At 40.4% G+C, this 24,852-nt stretch overlaps 1 protein-coding gene across 1 annotated transcript in view; it reads left to right on the top strand.

The window, feature by feature from the left end:
- The first annotated feature begins 262 nt into the window (after positions 1-262).
- Positions 263-24,852, top strand: part of RAB21 (RAB21, member RAS oncogene family) — a 30,298-nt gene continuing 5,708 nt past the window's right edge. The window contains exons 1-4 of the mRNA XM_068970820.1: positions 263-412; positions 13,709-13,768; positions 14,443-14,550; positions 18,041-18,104. Coding sequence (XP_068826921.1) covers positions 263-412; positions 13,709-13,768; positions 14,443-14,550; positions 18,041-18,104 — 382 coding nt within the window. The remainder of the gene's footprint in view (positions 413-13,708; positions 13,769-14,442; positions 14,551-18,040; positions 18,105-24,852) is intronic.

Raw genomic sequence — 24,852 nt, forward strand, 5'->3', positions numbered from 1 at the left:
GGAAGGAGACGCCATTAGAGGGAGGCGGAGAGCGGGCGCTCCTAACCTCTCCCCAGGTTCCTGACGTGGTGCCCGGGGCCCTTCACTATCGGACTTTTCCCTCGGCGCTTCCAGGCCTCGCCCGGAGGCGGCAGTGGGGACGGCGCCCGGGGCGGGGGGCGCCGGTGCGGAGTGGCTGCGCGGGCCGCGGCTGTGAAGGTGCCGCGGCGGCTGTGGGGACCTCGGCGCGGCGCTAGGGCTCGGGCGGCGGGGACGCGACGGGATGGCTGCGGCCGGCGGCGGCGGGGCGGCGGCGGGCCGAGCCTACTCGTTCAAGGTGGTGCTGCTGGGGGAAGGCTGCGTGGGGAAGACGTCGCTGGTGCTGCGCTACTGTGAGAACAAGTTCAACGACAAGCACATCACCACCCTGCAGGTGCGGGCCGCGGGGCGCGGGGGCGGCGCTTCTGGGGCCCGGCGCCTCCGCGCCTCAGGAGACTTTGCTACCGCGGTCCTTGGGTCGGGGCGCCCAGATCCCAGGCCTGTCCCCTCCGCCTGCGCATTGCCTTTGCGGTCTCGCCCTGGGAACACGCGTCGTCGGGGCAGCCCGGAGACGGGACAGGCCCTCGGGAGAGAAGTGGAAGGGCCCTGAAAAGTCCCCGGGGTCCCCAGAGTGGCTGCGCATGTGGTGGGGTCCCCGTCGGGGGGCTAGTGTTTCCTCTCTGACTCGCTTCCGCTTGAGCCCTAGGTGCCTTCACCCTGCAGTCAGTCAACCGGGCGTCAGCCCTTTTTCTTTCTTTCGGAATTAGGAACTTAGCTGCCGGTTTGATTTTGCGAACTAGGTGATGTGTAACTTTAAACACTTACTGATGACTAAGTGTTTGGGCAACTTCCATTTTGTGCTGTCTTCGAACAAGGTGCCGGTTAGCAAGACTCTTCGCTCTGGAGGGATTTTGAAACGACCGCTTGCTGGTGAGGGTTACGCAGTTCCATTGCAGCCTGCGTGGGTCTGACTTGTGGGTCACTTATATTCACCGATGCAGGTCGACCCATATTCACATGGAAACCTCATATGAATACTGGGCAACAATTGGTCCTGAAGCTAACAGCTTTACTGCTGCTGTTTATTTTCTTTGCTTGTAAATGTACGGCCAGCTTTCATTTGCAGATACATCATTGTTAGTCAGAAAAGTGTTAAAATGTAATCATTAATTGGGCATGAAATCAGTTTGCACGTGTTAGAACAGAAATACCCAATGAGTCCGCCCTGATCTGCCTTCACCTCTATTCGTTTAACTAGCTGTGATTTGGGGCAAGTTAATTAACCTATCTGTGCCCGTGTTTCTAGATCTGCTGAAATGGCCATAATAATAGTATATAGTTCGTACGGTTGTCAGGACAAATATACATAACACGTAGGACCTGGCCCAGTGTAAGCTCTCCATCTTTATAATTACTACCCCACAATAGATCTTAATTAGTGATTGTGTAGTGTGTAAGTCCATGGACACTATTTGATAGAATGCAGTTTTTTAATTATTGTGACTTTAGATGTTTGATACTATTATTAAACTACTGACTCTACAATTTCCAAAGATGCTCTGATCCCATGTTCTATTTTTACTCCTCTGTTTTTACTTCTTTATAAAGCATACGATCTGAAAAAGTGAATGTCAGGAACCTGGGTGGGTTTTTGCTTTTTTTTCCTTGCATTTTTGTACAAGATCACTTAACACAATTTTAATAATTATGGTTGAGTGTTACTAGAGAGATAAAGGAAATTTGTAGGGTAAATACCTGTGATCAGTTGGAAATTTAAAAATTTACTAAGGTAAAGTAATAATAATAGCTAACATTTAGTGAGTTCTTACTGTGCTGAGTATTTTACTTTTCTTCTATTCTTATAACAGCCTGTGAGGTGGATAGTTTTATTAGCCTCATTATACAGATGCTGAAACAGGCATGGTTAAGTTGAGTAACTTGTTGGTCATCATATTGCTACAAGTTTTGGTTCTCAAGCTGAAATTTGAATCCAGTTTAGATTTAAAATTTTGGAGCACTGTTTCTGGATGTTGGTAAACCACCCCTTAGTGATTTCTTTTGTGCTACAGATCTTAGAGAAAAGAGAAGACCATTTTAATTGAGCTCTTAATTTTTTAGAAAGATAATTTAGCCCTTCAGCCTAAAAATTACATTATACATTCCAAAAATATCCTCAAAGCTTTTAGCTGGGTAAGGTTTTTTAAATATCTGAGAGGAAACCTCTGCAATCTACATAGATCTCTAGTATCAAAGCATAGCATGTAACTCTTATCACAAACATTATCTGGATTGTGTTCTAGAATTGAGGCTTTTGCTGTGTACCAACATATGGAAATAGCATTATATACAGTCTCCTTCTCTTGGATATCAGTTCATCTTTTTAAACAATCTTTTCAGAGAAATTTTATTTCAATGAGACCCATAGAGATTCTTGTATGCCTTTCATTCCAAATGGAGAGGAACTAATGCATCATAAGATGTGAGAGAGAAAATTTCCCTTTTTACTTAGCAAAAGGAACTATCTACTACTTATCTTTGTAAAATACTTTGTGTTTTGCTTGCAAAGTACACTCTCAAACATTCCTGTTTTAAAGACTGAAAGGAACCTAAGATAGTTCATGGTTACTATTTCAGTCTTTCGTTTAATATTTCAGTCAAGTGATTTTCTACTTCAGTCTGAACAGCTTGGAAGTGAGATGAACTGATCCAGAAGGTAGAAAACAATGTATCCTGAGATAGCGTGTTTCATTTTTGGACAGATTACTTTCCTGCGTTTTCCTGCGTCTAGAGACAAAATCTGTTTCCCTGCTCTCTGAATCTTAGTCATACATGGCATCCCTTCTGATAGTTGAAGATGGCTATACATCCCCTTGAGTTTTGTCTTCTCTTGGTAAACAGTTCTGGTTCCTTTTACTAGATCTCCTCTAAGTCATATCATTATTTTGACATCTCTTCTGGATACTTGGTATTTAATCATTCCCTTCTTTTCTTAAAATTTGATAGCTTAAGCTGTAGAAATTACTCTTAGTGTGGTTTGAACTGTGCAAAGAAGTGCAGGCTATCACCTCCCCTGTGGAGAATCCTTTTCTAACTCTGAAGTTGAAAAGATCCTATGAGTTTTGGGGCTGCCACACTGGTTAATATTGGGCCTGCTGTCTTAGATTTTTTGCCTAAAGGAAGGAAGAGAGTTACAGGGAGAGAGTGAGGAAGGAAGACTACATACCTCAAATTCATTTTACTTTCATTGTGTAGTTCTCTTCCTTGCCAGCCTCCAATGTATTTGACCCATTAAAGTCGGCTTTGATAGGTTTGCTCCAGTGCTTAATGCCTGTTAATATGCTTTTGAATTTTGATTCTGTAGCTCAAGAAACATTGATGGAGCTACTGTGGGTCAGGCACTAGATTGGGTCCTGGCCGTGCCCATAAAAATAAGGCATGATCTCTACTGCTGTATTAGGCACCCATTTTAACTTTTCACCTGAAGATTTGGTAAGATTGTTTTCAGTGTTCTCATCAGTCATTAATAGACTGAAAGAAAAGGGTGAGCTGGGACCAAGCACAAAGCCTTTCACAAGTCTCTATAATCTAGTGACACAGGGCCAGAGGTGGGTTTCTCTTTAGACTCGCAGTCTAGTTCAATCAGTCGCTCAGTCGTGTCCAACTCTGAGCGTTTGGGACCCCATGAATCACAGCACGCCAGGCCTCCCTGTCCATCAACCAACTCCCGGAGTTCACCCAAACTCATGTCCATCGAGTCGGTGATGCTATCCAGCCATCTCATCCTCTGTCGTCCCCTTCTCCTCCTGCCCCCAATCCCTCCCAGCATCAAGGTCTTTTCCAAGGAGTCAACTCTTCGTATGAGGTGGCCAAAGTACTGGAGTTTCAGCTTCAACATCAGTCCTTCCAATGAACACCAGGACTGATCTCCTTTAGGATGGACTGGTTGGATCTCCTTGCAGTCCAAGGGACTCGCAAGAGTCTTCTCCAACACCACAGTTCAAAAGCATCAATTCTTCAGCACTCAACTTTCTTCACAGCCCAACTCTCACATCCATACATGACCACTGGAAAAACCATAGCCTTGACTAGATGGACCTTTGTTGGCAAAGTAATGTCTCTGCTTTTAAGGGTGGGGCTTTTCCCAGACCAAACACAGACCACAGCCTTCCTTCCTTGTGACTGCGCAACAGTCTCAAATGGAGTGTTAATACATACTAATGATGATGGAAACAGAAAACAAGACTGACTGCTATGGGCTACTGCCTAGCGGACATGAAACTTTCAATGAAAATGGCTATTCTAGCATTACAACTGTTTTTTTTTCCCCTTGCTACATCAGTCTTGCCTGTAGGGGATATCATGAGATACTTTGTCAAATGCTTGCAGAAGACAAGATGCTTTTTTTTTTTTTTCTGCAGTACGAGACTATCTGATATGGTAAAAAGGAACAGGACTTTGAAGGTAGTTTGAAGTTTTGGCTTCTGCCTTTTAGCTATCATGATTTTGGCAGGGTATTCTAATGTTTGTAAGCTAGGTCTTTATCTATGAAATTGTAGAATCTCAACGATAAGATTTTTATATGGGTTAGAGAACCACAGTATGTAAACCTCCTGGCACAGTGTTTAATGAATGTTAGCTGTTGAGTGAATTGTGTGTGTGTGTGCTCGGTTGCTCAGTCATGTCGGACTCTTTGTGACCCCATGGGCTGTGGCCCACAAGGGTCTTCTGCCCATGGAATTTTTAAGGCAAGAATACTGGAGTGGGTTGCCATTTTCCTCCTCCAGGGGATCTTCCCCACCCATGGATTGAACTTGGTGTCTGTTGTGCCTCCTTCACTGCAACACAGATTCTTTCACACTGGCAACACCTGGGAATGAATAAATGGTGCTTAATTTCTGTTGGTTTCTTTCAGGGTAACGCAGACAGAAAGGTAATGGGATTAATTTGACATGAATTATTTTGAGAACTCATGCAGTCTGAGGGACTGCTCGCTTTTATATTTTTATACATACATATATATTTGTTTATTATCCATTCTGGAGTTTGTTTAGGCTTGACATTTCTGGAAGGTCACTTTTTTTATTTTTAAAAATTGTAACATTTGCCGTGCTTTGGTGTTTTTAGTACTGTTCCTTTTTTGCAGACCTCCTCCTCAGTTCAGTAGCTCAGTTGTGTACAACTCTTTGCGACCCCATGAATTGCAGCACCCCAGGCCTCCTTGTCCATCACCAACTCCCAGAGTTTACTCAAACTCATGTCCATCGAGTTGGTGATGCCATCCAGCCATCTCATACTCTGTCGTCCTCTTCTCCTCCTACCCCCAGTCCCTCCCAGCATCAAGGTCTGTTCCAATGAGCCAACTCTTCACATGAGAAGGCCAAAGTATTGGAGTTTCAGCTTCAGCATCAGTCCTTCCAATGAACACCCAGGACTGATCTTTAGGATGGACTGGTTGGATCTCCTTGCAGTCCAAGGGACTCGCAAGAGTCTTCTCCAACACCACAGTTCAAAAGCATCAATTCTTCGGCGCTCAGCTTTGTTCACGTCCAACTCTCACATCCATACATGACCACTGGAAAAACCACAGCCTTGACTAGACAGACTTTTGTTGGCAAAGTAATACCTCTGCTTTGGAATATGCTATCTAGGTTGGTCATAACTTTCCTTCCAAGGAGCAAGCGTCTTTTAATTTCATGGCTGCAGTCACCATCTGCGGTGATTTTGGAGCCCCCCCCCCAAATAAAGTCTGACACTGTTTCCACTGTTTACCCATCTATTTCCCATGAAGTGATGGGACCAGATGCCATGATCTTCGTTTTCTGAATGTTGAGCTGTAAACCAACTTTTTCACTCTCCTCTTTCACTTTCATCAAGAGGCTCTTTAGTTCCTCTTCACTTTCTGCCATAAGGGTGGTGTCATCTGCGTATCTGAGGTTATTGATATTTTTCCTGGCAATCTTGATTCCAGCTTGTGCTTCTTCCAGCCCAGCATTTTTCATGATGTACTCTGCATATAAGTTAAATAAGCAGGGTGATGATATACAGCCTTGACGTACTCCTTTTCCTATTTGGAACCAGTCTGTTGTTCCATGTCCAGTTCTAACTGTTGCTTTCTGACCTGCATATAGGTTTCTCAGGAGGCAGGTCAGGTAGTCTGGTATTCCCATCTCTTGAAGAATTTTCCACAGTTTATTGTGATCTACACAAATAGAGGTCAAAGACCTCCTCCTAGGTTATTGATAATTATGAAGTAATGTTGTAGGTGAGCTCTCCGAGGACTCAAGATCCTTTAGCTGCCTTACCAAGAAAGCTTGAGCTTATATAAAGTCCCCAAGTGTCCTTCTGTGATTTCTTCATTGTTTTGGGCTGTGTTAAACTTGACATAGACAAGAAAGACAGTTGGAGTGAGGGACTTATTGCTTTGTCTCTGGAATTGTTGAACCTAAGCAGTTAAATTCAAGAATTGTTATTTCATACCTGTTACATGTCATTGTGCCAGCCGGGGAAAGTAAAGATGAGAAAGATATTTTTACCATCTATTAACTTTCTTCTTTATTCTTAAATGGTTGTGTGATTTCAGTTGTCTTTGTTTCTCTCTGTACTTGTGCTCTTGGGTAGTCACTTCCTTTTCTTCAGCTGAAACTCCCTTTCCCCCTTATTGTAAGACTGTGCACTCTGACTTAAATGCCTTTTACCACTTTGAACTAGTCTTGTGTGTAAAAAGTAACATTTTTCATAATCAGAACCATTCATCATTTTTCCTTTTAGAACTCTAACTGGAATTCCACCTGTCTGCCTCCTGAAGTCTAGGGAGGTGCCTGCCATTTGATTAGCAAAGCAGTGCTGTAAGTGAGAAAACGAACATGTAGGTTAGATTTCTGAGGTCCTATGTATAGTGATAGTGTACTGTTTTTTTCTTAAGCTAAGTCAGCTACTTTTTAAAAAATTATTCATACACCTTAACCTCCAGAGCAACACTTGGCGTTCAGATTCTAGCAGTTAGCTTTATACTCAGCTAGGAATCTTAATTTCCTTGTTTATAAGATTAATGTTTCAAATGTCTGAAAGACCTTCTAAGGTAGTACTGGAAACCACTGAGAAGATTCAGCCAATTTGTTTACAATATCTTTATAAAATACCATAGTAGATATCTTTCCTTTTTCCTCTCAGTATTTTACTAGATATATGTGGGCTATGGAAGGGTGGATGATTTTTTTTTTTAAAGAAGAGTTTTTCTGAATTATTGCTTTGAATGTCTAACATATAGCTATTCTATATCTAACTTTTATTTTCTGCTGTTATGTTTTGAGCTAATCCTTAGAAGTGACTTTTTGACTCTTCAAAGTATTTACTTGGACTCTAAACTGATTATAATATCTCTTTATAGAAGCTAAAGATAAATGAGATATTCAAGAACCCAGCTTAGTTTTCTTTGTTTCTTTAAATTAAAAATATTTGATATATAGCATTTTATAAGCTTAAGTTGTATAACATATTGATTTGTTACCTTTATATGCTGTAACATGATTTTGACCTTGTAGAAATTCATCTTGTTCTTCTGGTAGCTCATTTTTATTGCCTTGCTACAGAGGACTCATTTTATGAGTTATCTGACTGAACTCTTTCATGTCCCTGGCTTCAGTTGAAAGTAGTCGTGGATTAGCCCCGCCCCTCCCAGCCCCACTTGCATAATCTTAGTCCCTGATCAGGGAAGGACCCTGGCAATGAAAGCACCAAGTCTTAACCCCTGGACCACTAGGGAACTCCCAATAGATACTTTAAATCCTTAAGCTGGAAACAGTGTTTGTAACTGTAGCAAAAATAATGTAACTGGAAAGTCTATTGAATTTAGATAAAGACAGTCGAGTATTTGTCTACAGTTGTTACTGTACTGCACTAGGTATTTTGTTTTGCCAAAAGAACAAGTAGTTTGGCCAACAAAAACAAAAAAACATTAAAACTTCAATGAAACCAGTTATGGAAAGACTTTCATTTGGCAAATGCAATTTATTCTTATTATATCTCACCTATAAGCATTTTTTAAAAATACAGATTAAAAAAATAACCACCGTGACTTCAAATAAAGTGCTGGGTAAATAAGCATCAGGTGCGAATGACAGATGTCTAATAAGATTGGTAAGTCTCTTAATGCACTGAAAATGTGGAAGATGAAATCTTTGGAATTAGAAGAAATAGTGATGCTGTAACTCAGGGTTTTCAGGTGGTGCACTGGTAAAGAATCCACCTGCCAGTGCAGAAAGTGCAAGAGAGATGGGTTTGATCTCAGGGTCTGGAAGAGCCCCTGGAGTAGGAAATGACAGCCTGCTCCAGTATTCTTGTTGGTGACAATTCTGTAGACAGAGGACCCTGGCAGGCTGCAGTCCTGCAGGGGTCGCAAAGTCGGACATGACTGAGCAACTGAGCACGCTGAGTGCACGCACACACACAAACACATACAACTCAGAGTTTGCAGGATTAAAGTGAGAAATGTACCATTGCTTTGATTCTCATTGTTTGTGGCTACCCTGAGAGTATTTTGGGAGATGAGTTGGTGTCTAGGAGCACTTAGTCCGAGTGGAGGAAAGCCAGGTTAAGAACGTGTTTGTGTTCTAGAATGGGCAGCTTTGTGCAGTGGTAAAAGCACTATGGAGTCAGCCAGCCTTCCGCCCACTGCGGTACCTGACTCAGTTGTCTGACCTTGGGGGAGTCACTGTATTTCTTTAAGTCTCGGATTCACACCTGTGAAATAGGGCTAATTGCCTACTTCACAGGGTTGTTATTAATACAAAGATAAAATGAGAAAGATGAAGCGTGGTGACACATGGTATGTACTATTTTTTTCCTTCCCATATTCCTCGAAACCTTTGAATTGACATTGTTTATGCCACTCTCCCCTTCTCTTTCTCAATGGGGTTCTTTCACTGAGATGTTGCCTTAGGAAAGTGTGTGAAAAAAAATTTTTTTTGGATATTTTGATAAGTGCATATAAACAGTTTTCTTGAGTGTTGAGTGGGTTCATGGCTTTTATCTGATTCTGAAAGCAGTCCATGATTATACCTCCCTCCCATTTTTACTACCATGTAACAGAATTAAGAACCTCTGTTACATAACCACGAGTGGTATCTCAGTAGCTTGGCCAAATTAAGTATGCCTCATGGAGGTAGTTGGGGGGAGAAAAAAGAGGTTTCAACCTTCTGATCGTTGGCTGCTATCTTGATGTCATGTAAAATCTTTCAGCTTTATTCTCACCTACCTATAATTGTTTTTAAAACAGAAGATGTTTGTTCTTTAAGAAAATATCTATGAAATATTAAGAATTTAGGATTTATATAAAATGAGATGATTTGTATTACAGAAGGACTCTTTCCATAGAGAGGGATTTAAGTTTTTTTGTTATGAAGGCAGAAAAAAAAGATTTAGTGAGTACCGTATTATAATTTGCTTTCCTGGTGCATCACATATTTGAGTTAAAATAATTTGGTTTATAGGGAAACTTTTGAAAAATATCTTTTATGTAAATTGAATTCTACCAGGCAGAGTGTAGATGAATTTATCTCCAGTAACAACATTTGCAAGTCTGCTGTGGGCAGCACTGTGCTTCCCCCCGCCCCCTCTGTTAGAGAAGTGTTCGTTCACCTCCCAGTCTGAGAGGCACCACAGCACAGTGAGTATGAGTCATGTCTGGAGCCAGACCGCCTAGAGTGCAAATCCTGCTCTGTCGCTTGTGACCTTGAACAAGATACTTAATGTTCCTTTGTCTCTGTTTCCACTTCTATAATATTTGGATAATAACCATATCTAATCACAGAGTTTTACAAGAAGTGAATTAATACTGAAAAGTATTTAAAACACTGCCCATTCCATTGTAAGCAGTGTGAAAGTGTTAAATAAATAAAAATATGTAATCTAGTTAACAGAATACTTATACCCATGAAAAAATAACTTTTATGAGGTGGTATGTGCTGTATATTGTAAGATTAGGTTCCCTAAAGTTCTGCTGCATGGAGAAATCCAGTGTGGGCTGTATGGGTGGTATGAGACAATTTAAAAATTCAAAGATTATAGGTCTATGAACTGGTCTTGGAGAGATGAGATTAAGATAGAGAATAAAGAATAGGCCCAAGATAGAGAGGAATTTTATGAACAAACAGGATTGGAGGGAATATATAGTATAGACTCTATGAATACTGGAAGCTTTCTAGAAAGATAGGTGTGGACAAATGGTAGAGGTCCTTGGATACAAAGATAAGGGTTTGAGATTTTTATTTCTGTAATAGGGCTCCCTGACTTTCATAAAGGAGAAGCTTATGAATGACTGTGAAAAGTGCATTGCACAGTACTTGGTGACAGGTAAGCATTCACTGTTAGCTGGTATTAGCAATAGCACTAGAAGTGACTGTGTAGTGTCTCACCATATCGATGGGGTACACTTGTATATTTTTTAAAGAATTGCCTAGTGATGGACACTTAGGTTATTTCTTTCCATTTTCTTTCTTTTTCTAAAGAATCAATACTCTGATGAGCACTCTTTCCATAAAATTGTTCTATACATACATGGTTCCTTAGGAGAGACTTAGCACTGTCTCTCAACTCACTGTGGAAAGTGATGGTAAGTTTCAGAAGGAATGGTAGAAAGGAAATGATGGAGCTTTCCCAGCTATAATTCACTCCCCACTGCGGAGAAATCCCCACAAAACTCCTGACAAAAGGCTTTTATGGTATTAGCTGCCAGCAGGATATAGTTCAAGTATACTAATGTAAAGTGATAACTATTGGAGAACTCAGGTGTGGATGTGGTAAGGGCTTTTTGTTTTTGTTTGTTTGTTTGCTTGTTTTTGTTTTTAATAGAATATTTAGGGTTTGAGCAAGATAATGTGGCGTGTAGACTAGAGAACCAGAGTGTGAGGTGAGACCAAAGGTATTTATATTATGACTTAATATGAGACTGGTGGTCATAGAACTCCAGAGGAAATATGAAGACAAGAGTTGATCAGTTTTTTGGATTATGGGATGACAGGGAAGGAAGAATATTCAATGATGATATTCCTGAGATGCTAAACCTCAGTGACTTGGAGAATGTGATCAAAATACTAATGTTAAAATGGAAAGCCAATTTTGGAGGGAAGATCAGTTTAACTTTAAATATGTTTGAAAGAAGAGAGAGAGGCATTTAAGTTTACTTTAAACATTTGTATAGGAGTCAGATTTTGAGTTTCTTTATATAACATTGATAGTGAAATAGGGCAGATGGTTGAGTTCAAATAAGTTACACAACTGATAAGTGGCAAAGCTGAGATTAAAATCCAAAGTTCTGCTTCAAAGTTGATATTCTTAACCCTTAAGCTGTGAGTGGGAAAAATTCCTTCATTCATATTTATTGTATATAACATGTATTTGGTCTTCTCATTTTCTAAGTTATTTCCTTTGTTGTTTTGCCGTTGAATTAAATATTATGCCCTTTTCTATATAACCTATGTTTTATTTAATAAAATATCTTGAAGGTAGACATTCCTGGATTTGACCTCTGCTGTTTGTGATTCCTTTGTATCTGGATTCCTTAGTTAATCATTCAATCTAGTGGCCTTTTCTTAGTTTTTAATTTTCCTTGGTATATATACAGTAGAAAGTCCTTCCTGAAATCTACGTTCTTTCTCCTTCAGTTATCAAGAATTGACCATCCTAGCCTTTTTATCTGTTTTACTTTCCATCTCTGCACTTTCTTTTGTATTGATACACTTAAATGTGATCATCTCTGCATAGCTTTGAACTTGGCTCTTTGTTCCTTTTTTAAACATGTCAACTGACTCAGGTTTCTGATTATATTCCGTCTTCAATTAGTCTTGATTTTATCCGCTTCTTTTCTATCTTCATGCATTTAATTCAGGCCCTTTATGCCTTTCTTTCCAGCTTTAAAATAGCCTCCTGTCTTCCAAGTGTAGTCCTGTCTTTTCTTCCTGTCATAGTCATTCTCTTAAAAATACAGATTTTATATGTTCTCACTGCTTAAAAACCCTTCATTGATTGTTCATTGTCAACAATATTATTTCCTAACATTTACTTCTTTGGATGAGTTAGGTGTTTCTTTAGGGAAAAAGAAGTCAAATGAGTTTGGGAAATACTTGTATAAATACAATTCGCCAGTCTTTCTTTTGGCGGACTCTTTAGTGTGCACTGTGAATACACAAAGGGGATACAGAGCAATACACTGCTGCTGCTGCTAAGTCGCTTCAGTCGTGTCTTAACTCTGTGCGACCCCATAGACAGCAGCCCACCAGGCTCCGCTGTCCTTGGGATTCTCCAGCCAAGAACACTGGAGTGGGTTGCCATTTCCTTCTCCAGTGCATGAAAGTAAAAAGTGAAAGTGAAGTCACTCAGTCGTGTCTGACTCTTTGCGACCCCATCGACTGCAGCCTATCAGGCTCCTCCGCCCATGGGGTTTTCCAGGCAAGATCCTGGAGTGGGGGTGCCATCACCTTCTCCGAGCAATACACAGCCGTCCACAAATATACCTGACTGTAGTATACATTAAAAAGAAAAAGTAAAAACCTTGTCTAGAGTCTTGCTGCTGCTGCTGCTGCTGCTAAGTCGCTTCAGTTGTGTTCGACTCTGTGCGACCCCATAGACGGCAGCCCATCAGGCTCCCCCCGTCCCTGGGATTCTCCAGGCAAGAATACTGGAGTGGGTTGCCATTTCTTTCTCCAGTGCATGAAAGTGAAATTAATCAGTCATGTGCAACTCTTAGCGACCCCATGGACGGCAGCCTACCAGGCTCCTCCGTCCATGGGATTTTCCAGGCAAGAGTACTGGAGTGGGGTGCCAGTCTTGAAACAGCTTTTATTGAGACCCACAAGGTTAAGTCCATACCTTTAGATACGGAGTTTCAGGTTTTTTTGATTCAACCTTTTCCTAACTTTAGAGATTCATCTCTGGCATACACCAGACCAACTTGGAGTTTCCTGTGGCGTGGGGAGTTAACATATTTCAGGCTTCAGTGGTTTCACTTGTCTGTCACGAAAAACCCTTACTACTCATAAAGAGGAGCTCATTACTTTCTTTCTGAAGCCTTCTGTGACTTACCCAGGCAAGCTTTACACTCCTTTCTCAGCATTTTCTTTATAGTGTACTTAGCAAGACCCTCCATTTTAACCATTATCTTTACATTTTAATATTTGCAGTGGAACTATAAGCTCTTTGAAAGCTGGAACTGTTCTCTTTCATTTCTGTGATAGTACCTGGTACAGTTATTAGCTTTAGTTTAAATAATTGAATTGCAAAATAATGGCAGGAAACTTTCCAGTAGTAATGGTATTCATACAGCTAAGTAAACACCAGTAAATATTTCTTTTATCTCATCTTAGAAATCTTAGACTCTTTCTATAATGAGTAGGTAAGGTGGCATCAAATTAAATGCTAAGAAAATGTTTTAATGAGGGGAAAAAAACTAAGAAAACATTTAATTACCAGCTCTTGGGTACTTTTTATAACTTGTGTTCATAAAACAAAATATCTTTTTCTTAGAATAAAAATAATGTTCTGTTTTTAGTGGAAACAGTGTTTAGTTATTAATAAAAACTCAATAATTACTTTTTCTCCCAGATAACTTGTTTCATATGATGTGATTCATTCATCTATATTTTTTAGGATAAGTTTTATGTGAAACATCATTTAATGTATATCTCTGTTTTCTTAGGCATCATTCTTAACAAAGAAGTTAAATATTGGTGGGAAGAGAGTAAATCTTGCTATATGGGTAAGTTAACATTTTCAGCTGTATGAGTGAAGGCCTTTACCTATTCTTCATACTCTAATAACTAATTGGCTTAAGAAATAGGAATTTGAATTTCTGGATTTTTATTTTTTTAGTTAACTCAGGGTTAGCCAAAATCTTTTTTTTTTAATTAAACATCTTTTCCCCCTAAAATCTGGCTAAGAATTTTATCTTGAATACACTTGTTATACATGAATAGTGCTGTCATAACTTTTCCACTGGAGAAGGGTGAACTCAAGGGATTCCATTTCAGAAAAAGAGGTGGACAGGCTGTCTGGCCTTTATCCCCCCGTCTCTATGTCCTAATCTTCCAAGGGAGTGGCTGGTGGAGACTAGAGCAAGGATAATGCAGTAAGGCATCACTGCATTGTGGTCATTCCAGCCCTTTGGCAACTGAACTGGCTTTTTAGCGAGGGTGGGAAAGATTGCTGAGGAGGAGGGTTGGGGAGAGGAGAAGTAACCTTTACAAAACAGTAAAACATTAAATATTAATTATAACTTTACTTAAAAATTTTTTTACCTTGTTTCTTTTAACAGTGTTTTGGGGTTATCTATAACTTTATACCCTAGTGTATAATTAATCAGAAGCTCACTGTAGTTTAAATAATAGATATATTTTTTCTTCTGGTCTAATAAACGTTCGTTGCTTTATTTAGGATACAGCAGGTCAAGAGAGATTCCACGCATTGGGTCCAATTTACTACAGAGATTCAAATGGAGCTATTTTAGTTTATGATATAACAGATGAAGATTCTTTCCAGAAGGTATCTTGCTTACTTATGGGTGAATGACTTAATAGAGCAATAATGATTGGTCAGGTCTGCATTAACATGTCTGTGATTAGCCTTGGCTTTAAAAGTATACTGCTGCTACTGCTAAGTCACTTCAGTCGTGTCTGACTCTGTGCGACACCATAGACGGCAGCCCACCAGGCTCCCCTGTCCCTGGGATTCTCCAGGCAAGAACACTGGAGTGGGTTGCCATTTCCTTCTCCAATGCAGGAAAGTGAAAAGTGAAAGGGAAGTCGCTCAGTCATCTCTGACTCTTAGCGACCTCATGGACTGCAGCCTACCAGGCTCCTCCGTCCATGGGATTTTCTAGTTTGTGCATAAATGATGACCAGTCATATTTTTTAATGGCATATTTAATTCATATTAACAATATGGATATCATCTATTAATAGTTTATTATATGGTTTTCTCAGATATTAGGAAAGGGAAATAATCTGAAGTAAAGCTTCAGAAAAATATAGACGCCTTCTTTTTCTCCTTATTAAAGAAAAATCACGAACTTTTTTTTCTGTACACACTGGGCACCTGAAAACTTGGTGTGGCTGCACAGGTGGGGTCCATAATTATGGGGAGGTAAAAGAAGAACTAAGTCAAGGTTAAGCTCTTCTCCTCACTAGGTATCCTGGAGTATTCAGTACTGATTTTAAAAGGAAAATCTACGCAGTGTTTATTTTAAAGCACTTCCATTTTTATAAAGTTTTTGGGACCAAAAACGAGTGACCATTAAACTTACCTCTGAATACTCATCACAGTTAGGATTGTGACAGTTTACTTATTTGATCTTTTGAAACCCTTTCTGGGAATAAGAAAGGATATGTAACTCAAGGGGGTAATTCCAAGGCGAAGCTTTTCTTGCCTTGAGTTACAGGTTTGTACTTCTTGAAATTACTTGCCCTTTTTGTTTCTTTATTTTTATTTATTTCCTAGCATTTAATGGATGAAGCAGATATACAAGTTAGCCTTTGGATTATTAATACCATGTTGCAAAAGTTAGGCCAAGGAGTAGAAAAATGAAAATAGGTAGCTTTCAGATTTAATGATATTTTACAATGTTTTATCTTTGGGATGCTGTTTGTTATCCCTTCTATCCCTTCTTGCCTTTTTTGCATGAAAAGAAATGGTTTAAGTATTTTATTGATTAAAAGAAAGTGGAGTCATTTAGGTTGAAAAGTGACCAGTTATCTCTTGCTACATAACAAAACACCCCAAATTTGATGGCTTAAAACAACAACATATTATTTCCCACGGTTTTGAGGGTTGCCTGAGCTTCTCTGATAGTTGGTAAAGAATCTGCCTGCAATGCAGGAGACCCTGGTTCAATTCCTGGGTCTGGAAAATCTCCTGGAGAAGAGATAGGCTACCCATTCCAGTATTCTTGGGCTTCCCTTGTGGCTCAGTTGGTAAGGAATCTACCTGCAATGCAGGAGACCTGGGTTCGATCCCTGGGTTGGTAAGATCCCCTGGAGAAGGGAAAGGCTACCCACTCCAGTATTCTGGCCTGGAGAATTCCATGGACTGTGTAGTCCATGGGGTCGCAAAGAGTCGGACAGGACTGAGTGATTTTTACTCTCTTTTTTTTCTGGACAAATCCTTTGCTCCATGTGGTGTCAGTGGAGTCACTCAGACAGCTGCATGAGCTGGGGGTTGGCTTGGTGGGGACCTGGATCCAAGAGGGCCTGGTTTTCCTCTGTGTGCCTTCTCACTCCATTTGGTGTCTTGTTCTCCAGTACTCTGTCCACATGCTCTCATTCTGTATTCCAGCCAAACCTTATATGACAACCAGATCCCAAGAGAGAGCTGCCAGACCTTCCTAAGTCTTTAGTCTGGAATTGGCATGGCATTAGTGCTGCCACCTTCTCTTGGTCAAAGCAAGAGACTAGGCTAGAACAGAGTCAGAGAGAGGAGAAATAGACTCTTGGCAGAGAATTTCTGACCCTCTTTAACTCATCACAGAGTGTATGGGTTAATCAATAGAATACCTGTGGAGGGGAATCTGACCGCAGATGAATAACAATTAAAAAGAATATTGGTTAGATTTAGGGATTCCCTTGCAGTCCAGTGGTTATCCATGGGTGATAGCGATCTCTAGAGGCATCCTTGGTGGTCGCACCTGGCAGTGACACTGGGTCTAGTCGGTGGAAGTCCAGGGGTGCCACCAAACAGCATTCACTGCACAGGACAGCCCCTCCCAGCAGAGGGCTGTCGAGGCCCAAATACCAGAGGTGCCGAGTGAAGAAACCTACCACACACCAAAGGATAAAACTTATTTTGCTCTTTTTCTACTCCTGTACGTTTTGTTTTTCCTCTAAATGTTTGTCACAGAAGCTCCCGTGCCCTCTCTTTTGGAACCAGCTGGGGTATAAAAGACTTAATTAAGCTCGTGTATGTGTGTGTTTTTTAGTTTTGTTTTGTTTTTTTTGGTCGCATCTTGTGGCTTGTGGGATCTTAGTTTCCTGACCAGGGATTGAACCCTGACCCTGAGAATAAAGCACTGAATTCTAGCCTCTGGACCACTAGGGAATTCCCAAGCCCATATTTTCTTCAATCCAATGTGATTCTATACAAGCATCTATTATCAGATGCTAGAGTTGACATGCTTTTGCTCTGGTGAACAGCTTTGCTTAGATTTGTGGATGATTGATGAAAGATTGTAATTAGAGGTGCTTCTCTTTATACTTACATGTAGATGGAGAGAGAAATCTTTCTATTGGGTGGGTGGGTGGGTGTGTGTGTGTGTGTGTGTGTGTGTGTGTGTGTGTGAGTGAGTGAGTGAGTGTGATTTGCAATATAAATGATCCTGTATAGTCAATCTAATCACACTAGGACCACAGCCTTGTCTAACTCAATGAAACTAAGCCATGCCCACAGGGGAACCCAAGACGGGCGGGTCATGGTGGAGAGGTCTGACAGAATATGGTCCACTGGAGAAGGGAATGGCAAACCACTTCCGTATTCTTGCCTTGAGAACCCCATGAACAGTATGAAAAGGCAAAATGATAGGATACTGAAAGAGGAACTCCCCAGGTCAGTAGGAGCCCAATAGGCTACTGGAGGTCAGTGGAGAAATAAATCCAGAAAGAATGAAGGGATGGAGCCAAAGCAAAAACAATACCCAGCTGTGGACTCATTGGAAAAGACTCTGATGCTGGGAGGGATTGGGGGCAGAAGAAGGGGACGACCGAGGATGAGAAGGCTGGATGGCATCGCTGACTCGATGGACGCAAGTCTGAGTGAACTCCGGGAGTTGGTGATGGACAGGGAGGCCTGGCATGCTGTGATTCATGGGGTCGCAAAGAGTCGGACACGACTGAGCAACTGAACTGATAGTGAATCATTCCTAATAACTAAATTTGTGGACCATTAGACAGAATTTTGAGGTACTTTCACAACATTGCATTTTGGGGTGTTGTAATTGTAGTCATTGTAACAGGATTTCTTTTAATATTTACGCTTGTATACACAGGTTAAAAACTGGGTGAAAGAATTACGGAAAATGTTGGGAAATGAGATCTGTTTATGTATAGTAGGTAAGTGTCATTAATTTTTTAAAATGTCCTTTGTTTCTTTAATACTTTATTAAAAAATAGTAAATGAATAATTTTCATTTTAAAGTTACATGAGAAAAGAATGGTATTTTAGTATTTAATATTTTAGAGTAATTTAGAATTTGGAAGGGATCTTTCAGGAGATTCAAACATCTGTAATTCAAGGAATGCCCTTGGGGAGCAGCGGGGAAACCCTGAACATGTAGGGCTTTTGAGTCTCCCAGCCTTCCTTCAACTTGACCTTTAGTTTTTCATCATAAGATTATTTTAGAAAATAAAAGAGTTTGGCAACTACAGTGTAATTAAAATCAGTGACTTAAGCTGTGTTTTTGTCATATTATTGTTCAGTCGCTAAGCAACTTTACAACCCCACGGACTGCAGCACGCCAGTCTCTTCTGTTCTCCACTATCTCCCAGAGTTTGCTCAAATTCATGTCCATTAAATGGGTGATGCTATCTAATCATCTCATTCTCTGCCACTCCCTTCTCCTTTTGTCTTCAGTCTTTCCCAGCATCAGGGGCTTTGCCAGCGAGTTGGCTTTTCACTCAGTTGGCTAAAGTATTAAGAGTGTCAGCTTCAGCATCAGTCCTTCCAATGAATATTCAGGGTTGATTTATTTTAGGATTGACTAGTTTGATCTTGCTATCCAAGGGACTCTCAAAAGTCTTGAAGAGCACAAGTCAAAAGCATCAATTGTTCAGCAGTCTGCTTTCTTTATGTTTCAACTCACATCCATACCTGACTATTGGAAAAACCATAGCTTTGACTACATAGATCTTTGTCAGCAAATTGATGTCACTAGTTTTTAATACACTGTCTAGGTTTGTCATTGCTTACCTTCCAAGGAACAAGTGTCTTTTTATTTTGTGTTGGCAGTCACTATCCACAGTGATTTTGGAGCCCAGCAAAAGAAAATCTGTCAGTGTTTCTACTTTTCCCCCATCTATTTGCCATGAAGTGATGGGGCCAGATGCTATGATTTTAGTTTTTTGAATGTTGAGTTTTAAACCATCTTTTTCACTCTTTTTCACCCTAATCAAGAGGTTCTTTAGTTCCTCTTCACTTTTTGCTATTAGAGGGGTATCATCTGCATATCTGAGGTTGTTGATATTTCCTCCCAGCAATCTTGATTCCAGCTTGTGCTTCATTCAGCCTGGCATTTTGCATGATTTACTCTGCATATAAGTTAAAAGCAGGGTGACAGAATACAGCCTTGTCGTACTCCTTTTCCAATTTGGAACCAGTCTATTGTTCCATGTCCGGCTGTGTTGCTTCTTGACCTGCAGACAGGTTTCTCAGGAGACGGGTAAGGTGGTCTGCTAGTCCCATCTCTAAGAATTTTCCAGTTTCTTGTGATCTACCCAGTCAAAAGCTTTAGCATAGTCAATGAAGCAGAAGTAGATGTTTTTCTGGAACTTCCTTGCTTTCTCCATCATTCAACAAATGTTGGCAGTTTGCTCTGGCTTCCTCTGCCTCTTCAAAACCCACCTTGCACACCTGGAAGTTAGCGGTTCACGTACGATTGAAGCCTGTCTTGAAGGATTTTGAGCATTACCTTACTAGCATGCGAAATGAGTGCAATTGTGCAGTAGTTTGAACATTCTTTGACATTGCCTTTCTTTGGGATTGGAATGAAAACTGACCGTTTCCAGTCCTGTGGCCACTGCTGGATTTTCCAAATTTACAGACATACTGAGTGCAGCAGTTTAACAGCATCATCTATTAGGGTTTTAAATAGCTAAGCTGGAATTCCGTCACCTCGACTAGCTTTGCTCATAGTCATGCTTCTGAAAGCCCACTTGACTTAACACTCCAGGATGTCCAGTTCTAGTTATCGGGGTCATTAAGACCTTTTTTGTACAGTTTTTGTGTGTATTCTTGCCACCTCTTCTTAGTCTCTTCTGCTTCTGTTAGGTGTTTACCATTTATGTCCTTTATCGTGCCCATTCTTTTATGAGATGTTTCCTTGATAGCTCCAGTTTTCTTGAAGCGATCTCTAGTCTTTCCTATTCTATTGTTTTCCTCTATTTCTTTGCCTTGTTCATTTAAGAAGGCCTTCTTATCTCTCTTTGCTATTCTGTGGAACTCTGCATTCATTTGGGATTATCTTTCTTTCTTCCTTGCCTTTTGCTTCTTTTCTTTCCTCGGCTATTTGTAAATCCTCCTCAGACAACCGCTTTGCCTTCTTGCATTTCTTTTTCTTTGGGATGATTTTGGTTACTGGTTCCTGTACAGTGTTACAAACCTACATCCATAGTTCTTCAGACATTCTGTCTACCAGATCTAATCCCTTGAATCTATTCTTGTTACATTTAACTATACATATTTTTGAGTTAAGGACTCCAAAGGTAACTTTGACTCCAAAGATGAAAGTAGACCATGATTCACTACAGTGGAGGAATATTCTTAATGGGTAAAGTAAAAGAACTCTAGAACTCTCTCTGTGGACTTCTGGCATTTCTTTCTGGTTCCTTTTTTCTTTAGATTATTATCTCTAAGATTGCATATGGTTTTTAGCAGTCATGTCAGCTTAATTTGTCTTTTACGTAGATTATAACAAAAATCAGAATTCCGTTTTTATAAGTATTGCTCTTCTGTTAGGCTTTCCCTGTCTTCCTGCATAACTGTTATATAAACCTAAGTGTCAGAATTTCAACTTGCCATATGTTTCTGAATGTTTATGTTTGACATATTTGTAATCTACTAGCTTTTTCCATGTGTAAATTAGATAACCTTCTCGGTCCTTATCTAAACCACTGATAATATGTAAATCAGGAATAGAGAACTCCATACTTTGCTAGTAGAGACTTTTCCCTCTAGTTTTAGTTAATCCATTGATCAGCACTCTTGGCTATGGTTGCTCTATTTAATAGAATATGTTGTTAATAGTCTGTTCTCAACATTTGTATGTTTGTTAAACATATAGTTTTTAATAACTACTTACCACTTATTGAATGCCAGGTACTGTTCTAAGAACATCCTTATTATTTCATTTAAGCCTCCTGACAACACTGCAAGAAGGTATTGTTGCCATTGCCATTTTACACATGAGAAAATGGACCTAGAGAGCGTGACACTTCCCAGACTACATAGTACTTAGAGATAGGCCTGGGATTTTAATTCAGGCCTGTCTGCTGCTTCAGGCCCATATCCTTAACCAGCAGTATGTATTACTTGCTGCCATGTACCATGCTTTGAGAGTAATACAGTGAATAAGTTAAAAAATAGATACGGTCCTTGTAGTCCCAGAGCTTATCATGTAGGGTGAGAGAGGAAAAACAAGTTCTTATTGTATATTATGGTAAAAGCTGTGAAGAGGTAAGGAGAGGGTGCTGGGATAACGCAAAAGGAAACCTAACTAAATTGGGGGGTGGGGTGGGTAAAGGATTATGTAAGCCAGTCAGGATTGTGATAAGACATATTAATTATCATGGGCTTTAAGTCTCTCATAACTATTGATTTTTCACTTGATCATCCACTGATGGATATGGCTGATTTTAATAACTACTCTCCATTGCATGTGTACTATTTACTAGGCCTTTTACATTATATCTTATTTTCACATTAACCTTGGAAAGTTTATTAGCTACATTTGTACAAAGTGAAACTAAGAGGGGTGAAGTAATATGCCCCAAATCATATAGTTTTGAAATGAGCCAGAAGTTAAAGCAAAGTTTATCAGATTTAAGTTTCCACTACGCCACATTCCATCCAGTCTAACCAAAATAAAATTCTCTTTATTGCTATTAGCCATCTGCTCTTAGTAATGGGTATATCCCTTCCATGTTCTTTATTAAAATGGGTATTTTAAAAGAAGAAAAAGTTTTTAGTGTTCTTAGCAGGATAGCCTTTTCCTCTCCAGTGGCTTCAGCCCTCAGAAAGTATATAGTGCTTTCAAGTAGGTGCTTATTTTGGTGGTTATTCTTGTTTTCAGGTGTTTTAAGCCTATTGGAAAGTTCCCAATGTGGCCACAGAATAGTATTGAAACAGAAGTGAAGTGAAGTCGCTTAGTCGTGTCTGACTCTTTGCGACCCCGTGGACTGTAGCCTGTCAGGTTCCTCCATCCATGGGATTCTCCAGGCAAGAATACTGGAGTGGGTTGCCATTTCCTTCTCTAGGGGATCTCCCTGACCTGGGGATCGAACCTGGGTCTCCAGCACTGCAAACAGACTCTTTATCATCTGAGCTACCAGGGAGATAAGCCTCAAAACTGCCAACTTTAGCTCTCTTGCCTTCAAAAGAATGTAGGAGCTACAAAGGTCTTGAACTTATCAGTCACTGACAGGCAGTCTTGTGACTTAGCCTGTGCTGTTAATCCATCATGAGCACTTAACTGTTCAGAGAAACAGTAGTTATTTAGTAGAAGGATTTTTTTTTGTTTAAAATATTAATTGTGTTATTAAAATAGTTAGCAATTATAATAGTAACCGATTTTAGGGAATTCCCTGGTGGCCCAGTGTTTAGGACTTGGCGCTTTGCCTGCTGTGGCCCAGGTTCAGTCTCTGGCTGGGTAACCAAGATACTTCAAGCCACGGTGGCGAGGCAGAAAATTTAAAAAGAAAATAACCGGCTTTATTAAAGTTGGTTAAGTCTAAATGTTATTAAATAATAAAGCAGTGTCTCAGTTTTCCCTGAATATTCATTTGAGGCAATAAGGTGATTGTCTACTTTCCCTAGCCTCATTTTTAAAAAGTAGATGTTAGTAATTCTGGCAGATTTTGGAAGAAAAAAAAAGACATTTAAGCTCTATCAAACCAACTCAGAGGGTTTTCATTAATTTCAACAAAAGTTTCCTTTTTCTATAGGAGACGGTTTACCTTTTTCAGTTCAGTTCAGTTCAGTTCAGTCGCTCAGTTGTGTCCGACTCTTTGCGACCCCATGAATTGCAGCACGCCAGGCCTCCCTGTCCATCACCAACTCCCGGAGTTCACTCAAACTCACATCCATCTAAGTCAGTGATGCCATCCAGCCATCTCATCCTCTGTTCGTCCCCTTCTCCTCCTGCCCCCAATCCCTCCCAGCATCAGAGTCTTTTCCAATGTGTTAACTCTTCGCATGAGGTGGCCAAAGTATTGGAGTTTCAGCTTTAGCATCATTCCTTCCAAAGAACACCCAGGACTGATCTCCTTTAGAATGGACTGGTTGGATCTCCTTGTAGTCAATGGGACTCTCAAGAGTCTTCTCCAATACCACAGTTCAAAAGCATCAGTTCGCTCAGCTTTCTTCACAGTCCAACTCTCACATCCATACATGACCACAGGAAAAACCATAACCTTGACTAGACGGACCTTTGTTGGACAAGTAATGTCTCTGCTTTTGAATATGCTATCTAGTTTGGTCATAACTTTCCTTCTGAGGAGTAAGCATCTTTTAATTTCATGGCTGCAATCACCATCTGCAGTGATTTTGGAGCCCCCCAAAATAAAGTCTGACACTGTTTTCACTGTTTCCCCATCTATTTCCCATGAAGTGATGGGACCGAGATGCCATGATCTTCGTTTTTTGAATGTTGAGCTTTAAGCCAACTTTACCTTTTTACTGTGGCAGAATCTTGTTCCTGTTTGTTGGAACCATCTGCCACTAGGTGGTGCCTTTTGCATTCTTCATGGCATAGAACAACTTACTCTGCTGGTGACTGTTGGATATATTGGCTGTAATATTTAGCAGCTTAAAAATTTTATTGACAGAATAATGTGGGAGATCAGAACTAATATGTGTTTTCTTGCTGGGATAGACTGATAACTGTTCAAACAAGGAAGAGTTCAGTACTGAATTTGTTAGGACCTTTTGAGCTTTAGCATATGTGCTTCCCTCTCAGCCTTAGGCTACCATGTCAGATGTTGCTTGAGGCTGCACATAATTAGGGGCTCAGATTATTTGAGGTCTTCTATATACAAAACCTCTGGGCCTGTACCTCTCAGGTCTAAGCATTGCATCTTTCATTGGGAGCTTAGTTCAGTGCTTTATCTGAAATTGTCTTCTTGATGCTCTAAAGTTCCAAGAAAAAAATGACCTTATTTACAGGATTTCCCTTTTTACCTCTGCTGCTAAGTCACTTCAGTCATGTCCGACTCTGTGTGACCCCACAGAGGGCAGCCCACCGGGCTCCCCCGTCCCTGGGATTCTCCAGGTGAGAACACTGGAATGGGTTGCTATTTCTTTCTGCAGTGAATGAAAGTGAAAGTGAAGTCGCTCAGTCGTGTCCGACCCTCAGTGACCCCATGGACTGCAGCCTTCCAGGCTCCTCTGTCCATGGGATTTTCCAGGCCAGGAGTACTGGAGTGGGGTGCCATTGCCTTCTCCGATTTTTTTACCTCTACAGGTCATAATAGAAATGAAAATATTTCTTTAACGTGTCCTTTCTTAGTGTATTTCTCCCTTTCCTGTCTGTTATTTCCCTTGGCTTTAGCACTCAGTCCAGCCTTCTTACCTTCATCTCTAGCCTGTATATAATAAGGAATCTGCATTTTGAAGTTTCTTCACTTTTATTCTGGTTGCTTTGTAGCATAGTTTGAGTTTGGTTCCATTGCTTAGGGAAAGCCAAACTTGTTTTCAGTAATTTAAAATCTGCATGGTGTTCATATACTAAGTTCTCTGATGGTTTTAAAACAAACAGTACAGTTTGTTCCCTTGCACTGATGAAGTACTTCAAAAGCCATACATTTTAATGCTTTCTTTAATCAGTTCATATCATCCAGAAAACCAAAGTATTCTTAGGATCCCAAAGGC

The sequence above is a fragment of the Capricornis sumatraensis genome, chromosome 4, assembly GCF_032405125.1.
Source record: "Capricornis sumatraensis isolate serow.1 chromosome 4, serow.2, whole genome shotgun sequence".
Classification (NCBI taxonomy): domain Eukaryota; kingdom Metazoa; phylum Chordata; class Mammalia; order Artiodactyla; family Bovidae; genus Capricornis; species Capricornis sumatraensis.